Genomic DNA, 14728 nt, shown 5'->3' with positions numbered 1-14728 from the left:
ATTAAAATAAAGATATAGCTTTGTGTAGAAACTCCTTTAAACGTGATATTAAGCATGGACTTTTGACAACCAATAGAACTTGCAGCAAGCAGGGGTTATAATCAAGTAAAGAGGTAGTTTATTGCTAGTGTCCTTACTTAATGCTGGTGTTAAGAAGCATCTATAACTCAATGTATATTTTAGTTGATGCGTAACTTACATTTTACTTACCTCATTCCTCGTGCTTTGACAACATATCATGAAATAACAGTGAACTTAAACCAACCGCTGAACAAACGGCGTAGCCGGACGTTAAAAACATGCGCTCCTAGGAGAGGCTAAAAACGCATCTTGTTATAAGGCAACTGCCGATGTGTCGTTCGCCTTTAAACGATATCCTCGAATTACACTTACCGTGAATGTGTTAGTTATTCTCAATCCACACCAGGAAAACACCGACCGATTTTGAACGAAGACTCACGTAAAACCAACAGAAATCAGGAATTTTATCCAACTTATTCTTCGTAGTTGTTTTCTCCACTTCCTGATTGAGACGGTGCCATTTTGACTAGCGAAAAAAAATATTTCCGCTGCTGTCGTCACGCGCAGAGCCGCTTGTTGGTTGATGGCAGAAAACTGCCAGGCCACAAATAGTTCATAGCAGCAATATTTCGACACACCTGGACAGTAACTTCAACTAAGAAAGATTATTTAGAGTAATGATAGACAGAAAAACAAGTTAATGATTCACAGCTCCAATAATTACCCTTTTGCCACTGTATTTAATGATAATAACGCTGTACTATGCTCAATTAGGTCAAAGCTGGTGATCATATCTCAAGTAAAATATTCATTAACTGTCTATCAGTCTCGCTTTGGTAACCCTGATTTAATAATATTATTCAGCTTTATTTAATTTTAGTAAAACATTACAGATTAAAAAAAAAAGAGCAGACTAGTTAATTGAATTCCTCATACCAACATACTAAGTAGCCCTTCTAAGAAATAGATCCATGAAATGATCATTTCAACAAGCACTAATTTTCTTGATTAAGCACATGACATTTCCATACTCGGCTGATTTACATTGTACCCATTTTCTTTCTAATGGCTCAGCTGCCAATGTTTCAAGGCAAACATTTCTATCAGGAAGTGTGTTCATGACAAATGAGTCCCATTACTGGACATGAGAAGATTGCATAATTTAAAACCAGCTACACGTGAATTATTATTGACAATATGATGTATGATTTCTCTCAAGACATCCTATTTGGACTTTTCTTTTACCAGTCTTAAGAAGCCATTGGCCTAAATATGACCCACAACATTGTATTTCACATGCCAGCTGCTATAACTCTACTGCTCATATAGCCATTGATAATAATCAAGCCAACAATATACTCATAAAAAGGATTTCCATGTAAAATCAAAGATGACTCAGCAGGAGCAGCATTGCATAAATACAGAAACTGGCATTGAATAGCATTTGGACTAAGCTATTTCAAGGCATAAAGAAAAAAAACTACAAATTGCATGAAGATTTAAAAGAATGGCTATGCCATCTGTATTTTGGGGTTGTGTGTGTGTTTTATCATTTCATGTCCTTTACACTATAGGAAAACTGCTAGTCAACTTCCCTGCAGACAAGTTATTGTATTTAAAAGCACATCTCATTTCAGATGTTGAATGGAGTGGTGTACATGATCTTGTTTTTCCTCCTGCAGGTCATCGTCTGATTTTGGAGCTCATCTGTCCATTTTGCGTTATTGAACGACAGCGCTGGATGAGCTCCAAATGTTTCCAGTAAACACACACTGTCACTGCTTTCCTGGTATAAGAGTCTCCCCTTTTCCCAACAAAGGAGGGTGGTGGAAGGCAGAGGGTGGTGTGTGTGTGTGTGTGTGGTCATTTCTGTTCACATTCTTTGTCCTTGTTGTCCAGTTTTTTTCATTTGTCACGTCAGCAAGGTAATGGCTGGTGATATAGATGCATATTAGCTCATCATTGAAAGCTTTAAAAACTCTTTTTTTTACCTTCAGCAGCACCTTACCTTCTTATGTTGTTTTTGTTATTCATTTTCAATGCGACAATGCATGTATAGCTTATATGTCGTATAAAATAAAACACACAAACATCCACAGAACTTCTCATTTTAGCTAATTTGGAGACAGTGTACCTCAAGGAACACTCTAAAATATGTACAGGTCGATCATAAGACATTTGATAATATATCTTGAATCTACAACAAAAAGCCTGCTCTTCGAACATCTGTAGTTTTACAGCTGTGTTTTGCATGTGTTTTTTTTTGCCATATGGCACACCCTGCTGGAATATTTCTGAAAGTACTTTGCTTGATATTGCATTCTATCCAAGGCTCCAAAAGCCCCACTGTTTTCACACTGAGCAGAAGCACATAAAGTGGAGCTCAGCAGACAGAAGCAATGAGAATTTGCCTCCACTGAGCCATTTGAGTCATTAGTGGGAAAAGCTTTGCACACATAGTTCCTGTTTGTGTCTTCAGCATATGTCACAGAGAAACAACCTGCCATAGTTATTCTAACAGAACTACAGGACTGCTATTCTCCTTTTTTTCTTTTTGCTTGGTCAGCAGTTGGTCATTGTGACTCACTGTGAGCGAGGTAGTTACTGTAAATATCCTCCACAAACATGCCTAAATGAGCCGCAGAGATGATTCCTATCCTGTGTAGTAACATCTGAATTTCCAGGACAAGCTTCTCAAATATCATGGTTACAAAACTCTAGTATGGGTTCATTTCAGTTGTGGGATTTTAACCCAACAGCACTTGTTTAGACATAATGAAATCTAGATATGTGTCTCGATTTGTGGAAATTCTTATTTATCTTAGGCTATAAAAGGTTTATAACTTGAGTAAGAGCCCACAGAATACCAGTCATGCAACCTTGTGAGTATTTGTGAGTAGATCATGAACAGCACTCAATGCACATAGTTTATTAAACACAGCATGGATTGCACCATAGTACAGAATCAGTATAACTTGAAATGGAATGCAGGCCTATCCTCTAATACGACTTAGGTAAAGCTCTGACAAAACCAAATTGCACAACCTTCCCTCCAAAAGCTTCTTTGTTACCACTTCATTATTTTCCTTGTAAAGGCGATGTCTGCCTGAGGCCAGCTGTAATTTGATTAATCCACCAAAAGAGCAGCCACACGGTAAGAGTCTGCACCGCTTCTTTTTAAAACAGCAGAACCCCTTTTTCTGAATCTATTCAATGGCTTTCATATCATCTAACTTTATACTAATTTTTTATGGATGTGTGAATGCCCAGTCATTCTTTTAGTATTGTTTAATCAACTGTGGCTGAGACAGAACTTGAAGGACTTGAAATTGTGTTTTATTCTCAGCACCGTCGTGGATCCTGCAGGGAGGGGTGTGACGAGATTTTGAAGAGATGGAGAGTTTAGTCTTTTTATTTTCCTTTTCTGCCCTCGGCATTCTTTATGCCATGAATACCATCGCTGAGCTTCAAGAGTAAGTTGCAACATTTTCTGAATTCTTATTGCTTTGATACGCGTTATCTACATTTTTGGTTCAAACTATGGGATTTTAATCAACGTAGGAAGATTTATAGAGTCATAGCTCTAAAAGTGATTCATCCAGAAATTTACACTCACAGCACATACATATTTGAATTGTTCTAGCATTAATTGATATAAAATAAAAATGTTACAGATGATTTTATCTTTGAATGTCATGTGATGATATACATTTTTACCACCAGCAGAGGACTCTGTAAGCTCAAGAGTAAAAATACATGTTTGCTTGCATCGGCTGTAACTCATTCATGTATCATTGACCATATTGAGCCCTGCAAACTCCTTGATATTAAATCTATAAGTGTATTTGACACTTGTTTAAACTACTTAGATTTTTTAATTTGACATTTATTAGTTAGCACAAGTTAAACAAGAAGCAGAGCAGAATTTCTGAAGACATTCTGATGTGATGTTGGAGATTAGTTCTCTAAACTGTGTCACTCTGTTGCTCGACCTGGCGTTTGACAAAAATAGAAAAAAGGAGGCAAAATACCAACAAGTTACTTGTTGTGATCAAAAATCATATCAAGAGTAACATAAAGTATGGAGTGTGTCTGGTCAGAGTCAGAAAAACAATGAGTTAACGTGCTGAAAAACAGATGTGGGATAATGCAATAACATATAGCAAAACCAGTGGAGGTCAGGCCCGGGTAGAGAAGAGGAGAGACCGAGCCACATGTGCTGCAGGAACTTCTCTATCCTTAGAGTACTGGTCCCAGTTGCCGCACATTTACCTTGGTACTCCAATAAATCAATCACCTCGCTTCCTAAAACATCTAAGAGACAGACATAATCACCATCAGAGCACACAAAGCCAGCAGGGCCATCACACATGTGCGGAATAATCTTCTTCTTATCTTGTTTGTTTTGCCTGATTTATGGGGATGCAGCCTTTATGGTATCGTCAACTATTAAGATCAAACAAAATAACAAAGGAAGTAGCAAAATACACATTCCAACCCTCCCATACACTCATTTCTAACCACATTGTATATCCAACAGCATATTTTACAAATCTTTTTATAAACATTTTGGGTGCTGCTTTTTTGAGCATGTGGACACTGACAATCAATACAAACTGCACAGAAGAGTTTGATGAATGGCTCTTGACATACAATAAGACTTGTGCTCTTCCACTCTGCAAACAAACAGTATTGTGTGCGCATAAATCTTCCTGTACTGTTGAATTGGAGAGACAACGAGGGAACTTGCCTTTGCTCTCGCAGCATTTGTTTTCTTCCTGTGAGCACACATTGTGAGTTTCCTGCAGTTGTAATGTTGTTTGCTGGGAGGTATCTTGGCTGCATTAATCTTTACCAGCGCAAGTCAGCGGTACCTTTCACCAGTAAACATGGAAGGCCTCGCTGAACTAAGATGGCCTTAGCTTTTTGCTTCCCACTCCTCTGTTTATGATTGCTTAAAGCTTTTTAAAGCTGCAATTTCACAACCTGTGGGTTGGGTGCAGCTGCACTAAGTCCAAACATCTTAAATATAGCGGAGGAAAGCTGTGAAAGTCTATATTAGATATATGCAATGTGGATTTATTCCAGTCATTTTGTCAGTGTGAGAAAATCTGATCTGACTGATAAGCTAATCTAAAGGTCATATTGTTTAATAAAAAATAAGCACTCAAAAGTCCATAATCCTTCTTATTAAAAAACAAAACCTTTTTCTGGACTGCAAAAGTTCATTAGCAACAGTAATTCAGGAGCTTTTGACAACCTCAGACCCATGAATTAAAAAGTCTAGAATTAAATATGAATCCACTGCTTGCACATTAGAGATCAGTGAATTGAATGTGACACAGCAATGTCATCACAAATCTCCAGACACTCAAACTATCCCACCAGCGGAGCCTTTGTTCTTACTGGGTGCAGCACAGCTTTCACACAGATTTCCCCTCGCACTAATGCATAATTTCTCCTTGTACTAACTGTGGATGTTGCATGCTTCTCTTTGGTCTCCCTTTAACTAATTTAGCACTGTAGATAAGACTGGCACAACTTCCAAGAGATAGACTAATTAGCGATAAGAATGATTTAGAAAATCTGAGATGGAGCTACCTAAAAGTGGAGAGTGCCTAACAATGAGACTGTGTCATGGACAATGTGTTGTCATTTTCTTAGATAACAGTTACACATCTGTTTCCACAGGCCTTATGTGATCCTGGAGATTGGTGTGGCTGTGTTGGTGATAGTGTTCCTGTTCTACTTCCTCATCACTCGTGGCAACCCACCCAAAGACCTCTTATTCTTCGGTAATCGACGCAACTATGTGCATTTCCCAACTTATCGCGACATACAGTATTTCCAAATACACTGGCTGTGAAAGGTTAATGCCTACTATGCATTGTTCTGGGGCCAATTCCAAATCTCACAAAAGGATTTTCAGAGCCTTGTGTGAAAACATGAATTGTGTTCAATGTGATTCAGCCTGCTATGTTGAAAGCTGCTTAGACTGATCAGGATCACAGCAAAGCTTAATCAGACTTCTCTGTTGCATGACTGACCCAAACCCATGCAGACTGATCAGGATCACAGCAAAGCTTAATCAGACTTCTCTGTTGCATGACTGACCCAAACCCATGCAGACTGAGCACCTTCACCGCACACTTACTTAACATTTTAGCTCTTCTATTAAGTCCCTGACTGATCCGGAGGAAAGCGCACAACTATTTGGAAATGTCAGTACGGGACTGAACTCCACATTAAAGTGACAATAGCATCATGTGCACCTCTCACTGCACATAATTAAACTTTGATACACTAATGTGGGTCATATTGAGTCCTTGTTGGTCAAACTGTGTGGCTGTTCTGCCCAGGGGCTTCCTGGTAACAGATCTCTGCAGCTGATGCCAGAGGCTATGTTAGTGGTGCAGCAGTCTGGTGATATTTAGCTAGTGGGTGCCCAAGGCAGAGCAAGAGATTTTAAGAACCACAAGAATGCGGGCAACATTTTAACAGGTTTTTGCCAATGATAGAGAGCCATAATCCCCCTGCTATCACACCTGTGACGCAAGAGATAAAACCGGTGATCCTGAGGATTTCAGAGACATACAATGGAGACAAAGTATATGAGCAATGTGTGAATGTGAATGTTATGTGTGAGTTTTATAGAGAAGCGAAATGGGAAGGAAACCCTTTAAGTTGTTTTGTCCACACAGAAACACCAGAAATTCTCTTTATGATGAAATAAAGAGATAAAATGTCACCGGTTGCAATATTTTTTATTGGTGCTTCACAGCAAAAGATAATTCGGCATTATACTCAGTCTGACTGCCCAGTATTCTCAGACATGGAACTGTCTCTTTCATGGATGGACAGTTTTGGCTCAACCTATTGTTTAGAACAGCCTGAACTGTAATACTCTAGCTCACTGAAGTAAAGGTTCCCTTTGAAATACACTGATGGGTTTTATAATCTATATCAGCACATCCTATTTTATAGCTGTGAACAGCATGTGGCTGTGTACAACATTTGCAAATACTAAAGTGTGTTAGACGTGCATATTTTTAATATCCATCACTGCTATTATCCAGAATATAGTGGCTCCATTTGTTGTGCATGATTAACACCAAGGGCTCCATTTCATCATGCTGTTCAGCTCTGTTGCAGCTGATACCTGGATTAATGAGTCCAGAACAATTCAATACATTTGTCAACAATCCAGTGTGCATGTACCACAAAAGGTTCACTGTGGCTGAACAAAGCAAACCATTGTCTCCTATTGTAATAGTTGTGTAGAATGACAATTATTTATTCTTTCTTGAGTCATCCAATATCTCCACCAAATAATCTACAAGAAACGTATTTGTATCCACAGTCACAACATTACTATGTTGCTCCATGATTTACTTCTACCTGCTGAATGTGGTCTTTTAGCTCCGCTGGGCTTCTAACACGAGGACAGGCTCCTCACTGTGGACTTGATTAGACTATGCCTCAAGCCTACCTTATGTTCAAGACTTAATTTTCTCACCTCACTGTCCCAAAAAACATCAGTGGCTAGCCCCTTGAAAGAAAATATTTTCAACTGAAAAGCAGATGATAGAAAGGATGGAAAAGGTTGATAGAGCGGATGTTTTTGGCTGATACAGCGGGATGTTTGTCTATAGAACTTTATAGAGAGCAGATGTTCAGACGTGAGAGAGCAGTTAAAGCACAGATGATGGAGTTTGTGTCCTCTTTCTGCTACGATAAACAAAGCATTCATTTTTGGAAAGAAAATAAACTTTGTATTTGAGGCAGCTTTGTTTAAGCCAGCAAAGCTCCTTTACATACAACAGTTTCTTGGTTTTTTTTTATGGCTTCTGAAGATACAGTCAAGAAGTGATCACCATCCACCCACACAAATACATTGATATGCCAAGGCATTGGCAAAAAGACTTGTAATACAAGACCTTGAACTAATTTTTTCTTTTCTTTTCAGTTTTTGCAGAATTCTCTTTTACCTGTATCATTGACCTTACGAGTGCCTTGGAATACGATGGCATTATTTCTGGCTTTATGGAATTCTATCAGAAGACAGTAGGTTTCATATTTTTGCATTTAAGTCAGTTTAATTTGAACGCATATGCCTGGAAATAAAACAAAAGTTTTAACCTTCATCACCTAGAGAAATTAAACGGGAATTTATAAAGTGGATAACTGTGTCAAGCAAATGTTTATCACGAGCATTGTACACTGCACAGTATGTATTCATGTATTATGTTGTAGGGAGAGCCCTACTTGGGGACATCATATGCCATAATGATGTGTTACTGGGATGGCATCGCTCATTTCGTCATGTACCTGATGATGATCAGCAGGATAACTGACAGGTGGGTGGTGATAAACGTAGCTCGAGTCAAGACATGCCTATTTATCTTGCATACGTCACAAAATGCCTGCTTCAGATAACAGCATAGAGGTCTTTCCAACAAGATTCATGTCTTCCACAGCACATGAAAAGCTTCAAGCATATAGCTTTTTGCCCCTGTATTTCATGTGTTAAAAAGTTATTTTGAGGATAAAGTGTTTCAACTTCTTCATCATTATATTGTGTATTTATGACATAAAATGCAAACAATGGCCAGAAAAGAATCGTGTTTTTAGATAACAGAGCCTCCTCCAGTGTGAGTTAGTCATAAAGAGGAATCAGTGAGTTCAAGAGTTCAGAGGGTTCACTGCCTCTGGAGGCCCTCTCATGGATGTGAAAACAATACCAGCCTTGTAAATGTGCTGTAGGTGAGGCTTTGCATTGCATGCAGGGTTGATGGATGAGCTTCTTAAATACCATTTAAGCAGCACCTTGAAGTTTATCACGTTACTTTATGTAATACTGACACCTTTACAATCCTCAGCCTTATATCTTTTTGTGTCTTTCCAGGAAAGCCTACCGTACGCTGGGGCTGTTCTGGGCTGGCTCTTTGTGTGCCAACATGAGTGTGTTTATTACTGGAATAGTGGCAGGTGAGCCTTGTTTCCAGTTCCCCTTCCACCAGTAGCACGATGATGAGCTTCAATCAGGCAAACATCTGCCCTGCCGCTTACCATCAGTGTCACAGTTCAGCCTGCCAGCAGAGCACAAACTCGTCTGCCATCACAACCCACAGAACAAAGCACAAAGCAGACTGAAAGCATCTGTTGTTGGCATTTCATATCGCATACTCAGGTGTCACAAGATCAATGTCATCCGCAGGCAGTGTGTTTTCTCTGTTGTGTTATCATACTGTAACGTGTGTCTATGACTCTGCTGCAAGTGTCCCATTGAGGTTCTAATAGGAAGCTTAATTACAGACTAACACTGACATGTTTTCAGTGAGCGTTTGTGTGGTTGAGTGCAAGATATTAAAAGTGTCTTTCTGGCAGGTAAATATGGGGCCGATATCCGTCCTGCCTTCTGGCTCAATTTCCTCTTTCTTTTGATGCCGGTGTTGGGAGCCATTTCGCTGTTCACTCGGCCCAAGGACAGACCACTAATCGGCGGATACAATGTGAGTCAGATGCACCGATGATTAGACCTTGATATGAATGTCAAGAGGTTTATGGGTGCAGCGTTTGCTTAATGTATTTAATGAGTACAATTAATTCAACAGTCCTCTGAATGTGATCCACAAAGATGATTTGCTGTGATTTTATAGTTGAAGTATGGTCGTGTGAATTTGTAGATTGTTGACTTGAAGATATAACAATGTTAGAGTCTGTTGGTAGGCAGAGCAACTATGTTTTACCAAATGATATGTGAAATATTTGCTTTACATGTCACATTATGTTGTAATCGTCTCAAGTCAATAATCTTGATTAGGTAATCATGATATTTAGCTTTGGGAAATAGCCCAAAGCGGTTTTCTATCAAACTCAAATGAGCTTTTTTTAGAGTTGTTTTAATTCAAAGTGGCTCTAATCAGGTTCCCTATGCCTCTGGACCAGAAACGGTTGTTTCCACAGGGATCATGTTTAAGTGTGCATCTGTCTGTATGTGCCACCCTGACCTTACAATTTTTTTGTCCATAACTCAGCTCGCAAACATGATATAACTTGGGAAAATGTCAACTTGTTGTCTCCTCTTTCCTCCATTGACCTGCCAATGTCCCAAAAACAGATTTTTTTTTAGGATTTCTCAATCTCCAAAATGCAGTTGGAGGAGAGAGGAGTGAAGAGAGAAATGGCTTGTTGGAAGAGCACCAAACTACAAGAATTTCAAGGACATAATTTCAAAGAAACTATCTGGTCCTTACTAGGTCTTAAAAATGGGTTAATACAACATCTGATGAAGTGTGGTTATTAATTATTAACAAAAACTAAGCCAAAATGCAAAAGCAATACGTGCAAAAACTAGGTACCACCCTTGTTGCTTCCACAGCAATTAAGATGGAAAGTAGTGGTTGGGAGTTTCATTTTATTAATTTATCATCAGCAAGTGCGAGCATGCGGGCCGGTTCAGTATCATGAACGGTCACACTGAAATCTGATATTGGCCACATTTAAAAGAATAATGTGAACAGGCCAACAACAAAAGGATCTGTGCAGTAAATTGGAATTGAGCATTCAGGCCTGCAATCTGAACGTAGCCTTAGTCCCCACATCAAATCCTGATGTGATATATGGAGTGACAGGCAAGTGTAGAGGGAACATCAGGTTTTAATAGGTTATTGCGGCTATATGGAGACCTGGAGAGAGAAGCCGTCTTCACTCATTCTACTATGCAAGATAGCAAGTGTGCAATGAAACTACAACCTTGACTAACCAGCTCTGTACTGTGCATTATGTTGACACCTGCTCACAGGCCCAGCAGGCTCAGTCCATGAAGCTAATTTGGCGTCCCACAGACCTCATCCTGGTGGTGCTCCTGTTAGCGTCTATTGCCTTCACCATCCTTAGAGGCTTGGTAAGTACATCAGAATGCTCAGGACAGAATTCAAGGCAGTGCTGTACTGGTAGTTTTAAAAGTCTCAGAGCAGGCAAACTTGGCCACGGTTCACTCAGAATTTCTCTGAGAAGCAATGTATTCTGCCAATTTAACCCAGTGGAAACTTTACATGTATGTATGATGAATGTCAGTAAACAGTTTATCAAAATTAATTGATTTGAGAACAATGAAGATTAATGTAATTACTATTCAACAAATTCTATGTTTAAATAAAGGAGGAAAGGAATAGTCTAGCTGTGATGTTCACTTGTATCTGTACTGTAAAATATGTTTTTTGGTTGCTGAGGACAGTTTTTATATATATCCTTAAAACTTTTTTGTATTGCATTTTGTATCGCATTTAACTCTGAGCAAGAAGGGGGAGTTTTAATCAACTACCCCAAAAATGTCAAACGATTTCTTTCACTACACAATGTATCACTCTCTGGAAGTTTTATTATTCTGACAATATCAGGGAGAAGTTCAAATCTGTGGTAATTTCTCTTGGTAGTTTGTGGTGTTGTCATATCGAACTGAATTATATGCTTATCCACTCTCTGTAGGTGGCTCTGGACTCTCCACTTGAAGCTTGTTCTGTATACCTGAAGCAATATGAGCCCTACCTGAAAGACCCTGTGGGCTTCCCCAGAGTCATGGTGGGTCTTTTTTCCGCTTTCAGCCTGAGTCTGTAGCACCTGAAAGCTCCTCTTCAGCCTGTTTTAAATAACCAACCACATGATGGACCCCTGCTTTCATGGGTATCCCTTTGAGCATGCTGGAAGCTTGCCCTTATCCACCGTTTAAGCTTGCACCTGATTACAGAGCCATTTTTCATCATTACAGCAAAAGCATACATGGGTCAAATGATCAGCACATCTTAGTCTCTCTTTTTCATTAGCTTACAATGGATAACAATGGATCATTTCTGTGACTGGCAGCTGGTCTACTTTCCTTCCATTTCTTCCCTTGACCCCTCGCTGCTTTCGGTTGTGTTGTGTTTTGTTTAGCATACACAGCTTTGTCAATAGGTTATCCAAAGACATTGGCAGTGCTGCAGTCCAAGCACAATTGAAATCATTGATCAGAGAGACAAACCTCACGCTGAGAACTTGATAAGATAATCCCTCGCCCTAAAACCTCCCATTTATATCTTGCTGGGTGGGAGGAGGGTATGTGTGCAGCATATATAGTGATTAACAGCATTTGTAAATCAGTGTTTGTGCATGTTGCTCATCGTTGGCTCATAGGGATTGATTATAACATATGTGAGGGAGCAAAGAAGTGAAAGGACGTTTGAGCTTGCTGCAAAATTAAACTGCCTGACCTCATTATTCATTGATGATGATGAATGATATGTGACACATTACCGTGTTAGAATTAAAAGACATTACAACAAAAAGACTGAAGGGTGCACTTGATTGGCTTTCAGGTCCTATGCTCAACTCATTAGAATTCATCCGGACTTCAGAATGGGAATAAAAAGAACAAAAAAAAATAAAATATTCACTGGTGTAATTTGAGGGTTTTATAAAGTGGGAAACTGGCTTTCATGCTCCAAATGTTTCATGTGAAGGTCAAGAAAGTTTCTGGAATGACCCCTGTGTAGAAGGAGTAATTTGTGCAAGTGTGCACATTTAGGTTTCAGAGTGCAGAGCTGGAAAGCAGCAAAATACTGCAGCCCTGCATTTAAGATCACATAAGAAATGCCAAGAAGAAAACACTTCCACACCAAAGAGCTCCTTTTATCGAACATTTAATCACACTTTTTGAAATTGTTGTTCATTTATCAAACGTGTGCAGCTGCAGTGGAGAACAAAACATCCCATTTTGAATCAGATTACAGAGATGCTAAAAATCCAAGAAATCAACTTTGACAATTATCTACCTTCTGCTTCTGCTACTTCATTCTAATGATATCTTTACTAGTTTAGCAGTGCCAGCTTTGAGCAGCACAATGAAAATGATCAGTGTGTTTGTATTTGGAGCTTTAAGCTTCCCTCCTTTGTATTCAGAGTGCGTAGGTGAAGTGAAGTGCGGGCCAGAGGAGAATGAGGATGTACTGTATTAATTGTCTGCTTGAGTGTTGGTCAGGGCTCAACAACAACATCGACTGACAGTGATGGAGAGTTGTTTTAGCTCTGCTCCTACCACTCTATCCAGAGCCACACTCATTAGAGTTTTCACTGTATTATACAGCCACAAGTGTCATACTGCATGCCACTGTAAACCACATTAAATATGTAGCTTAAGAAGGAATAATGGAAACATTATCAAATGACTAATTGCTTTTTTTTTTTCCAGATGCTGCACTTGTTCTTTTATGGACTGCCTCTCCTGGGTGCATTTGTTTATGGCCTCCTCAAACCTGGGTGCACATGGATGTCAGACTGGACGACATTCCTTGCTGGAGCCATGATCCAGGTAACACCAAAAAGACAAACAGTTGATAGCTATAATGGCTCTGAATACATATTAAGGACAAAGTTACCGGGTCTCAACTATTTTCTGCACTGCAATAAGTTACAGAGATAATTGCAGCCTCATGCTGATGAAGGTTTTCATCAGCATTTAAGTCGAAAAAGGACTGACATTTGACACTGCAATCAACTCCATTTAATGAGATTCCATCCTGCTGGTAATGACCTGGGCCATATTTATCCTTTGAAGCATATTCCTTTTAATAAACAAGCTGGTGGCACTCTATCTCCATACTGATGTGATAAAAAGTATGGAAGGGAGAGGAACTCCTTAATAAAAGCTTTGTTTTGCTACATGTAATGATTGCATATCACTCCCACCTATCTTCTTAACGGTTAGGGTTTCATGTCTGTACATCTCCTGTGCAGTGGTTTATCGTCATTGTTAGGAGCTTTTTTCTGTGCACTTAAGTGGACCAATAACTGTAAAAAAACAACTCTAAGTAACCATTCAATTACAAGTAAGTGGAAAGAAACATTCAGACTGCAGCGTGTTTGAGAAAAAAAGACAGCCACCTCCAGAAGTGGAAATGTCAGTAAGTGCAATTTTCAGTATTCCTGTGTAGCAACATAGTCTAATCTCTATCTTTCTCTCTCATTCCAGTGCCAATGGTCCCACATCGGGGGGTCTCTCCACTCTCGCACCACGGCTCCATTTCGCATTCCAAATGATGTTTTCTGGACAGTGTTGCTGGCTAACTTGCTTTATGCAGCCACTCCCGTCCTGGTGGCCCTGAGGGTTCACAGCAACCCCTATTTCTTCTTAAAAATAGCCCCCTTTCCTGGTCAGACAGGTTTGCCAAACAGCGAGGAGAAAGATACCAAGTACAAAGAAAAATGATCTTAATCCCTTCTGACCTTTGGAGTTGATAACTCATCTCATGGTTCATGAAGAGCTGTTTTATTACAAATGCCATGTTTTAAAACGCCAAAATACAAGATTATTTTGCTCAGAACCCATGCTTTCAGTCTTTATTTTATAACTTACTTGCAAGACTTTCATTTTTTAAGTCATCCATAAACAGTGGTGGACAGACGGTTGGACTAACAGACAGGCACATCTTTAATTTCTAACTAATGGCTGTGACTAAAGACTGTAAAAAAATAACAAAAAATGAATAATAGAAAAACACCCGAATTAAGACAGCTACAGTGTGTGCCCGCTAGCACTGGCATCAGCTGCAGAGGGACTTTTTTGACCGTACACATGCTGTTCCCAGCACTGGGAAGTAAAACGTGTCGTGCCACTCTGCTCCTCTCAGACATATTCATGATAGTTTCCTTTCGATATCCAAGTGAAAGA

General features: G+C 39.4%; 2 protein-coding genes across 3 annotated transcripts in view; one reads left to right on the top strand and one right to left on the bottom strand.

Annotated features, from left to right (window-relative positions):
• Positions 1-565, bottom strand: part of sbno2b (strawberry notch homolog 2b) — a 53449-nt gene extending 52884 nt beyond the window's left edge. For both annotated transcript variants that reach the window (XM_072389790.1, XM_072389791.1), the window contains exon 1: positions 394-565. The gene's annotated coding sequence lies outside the window, so the exon portion shown is untranslated. The remainder of the gene's footprint in view (positions 1-393) is intronic.
• Positions 566-3414: 2849 nt separating this feature from the next.
• Positions 3415-14332, top strand: tm6sf2b (transmembrane 6 superfamily member 2b). Its single transcript, XM_072388718.1, has 10 exons — positions 3415-3494; positions 5713-5816; positions 7988-8085; positions 8275-8378; positions 8927-9009; positions 9409-9533; positions 10826-10927; positions 11512-11604; positions 13250-13369; positions 14030-14332. Exons 1-10 carry the CDS (start codon positions 3415-3417, stop codon positions 14264-14266), a joined length of 1146 nt encoding a protein of 381 aa, XP_072244819.1. The 3' UTR covers positions 14267-14332.
• Positions 14333-14728: the final 396 nt, after the last annotated feature.

This window comes from Leuresthes tenuis, unplaced genomic scaffold, assembly GCF_036924035.1.
Source record: "Leuresthes tenuis unplaced genomic scaffold, fLeuTen1.0.hap1 SCAF_7, whole genome shotgun sequence".
Taxonomy (NCBI): Eukaryota; Metazoa; Chordata; class Actinopteri; order Atheriniformes; family Atherinopsidae; genus Leuresthes; species Leuresthes tenuis.
This window is presented reverse-complemented; position numbering and strand designations above follow the sequence as displayed.

What these genes read in the sequence shown, in the direction of transcription:
- tm6sf2b (XM_072388718.1), top strand. Translation starts at nt 3,415, where the DNA reads ATGGAGAGTTTAGTCTTTTTATTTTCCTTTTCTGCCCTCGGCATTCTT. An exon ending in TATTACTGGAATAGTGGCAG is followed by an intron (nt 9,010 to 9,408) that starts GTGAGCCTTGTT and finishes TCTTTCTGGCAG; the next exon opens with GTAAATATGGGGCCGATATC. An exon ending in CACTAATCGGCGGATACAAT is followed by an intron (nt 9,534 to 10,825) that starts GTGAGTCAGATG and finishes ACCTGCTCACAG; the next exon opens with GCCCAGCAGGCTCAGTCCAT.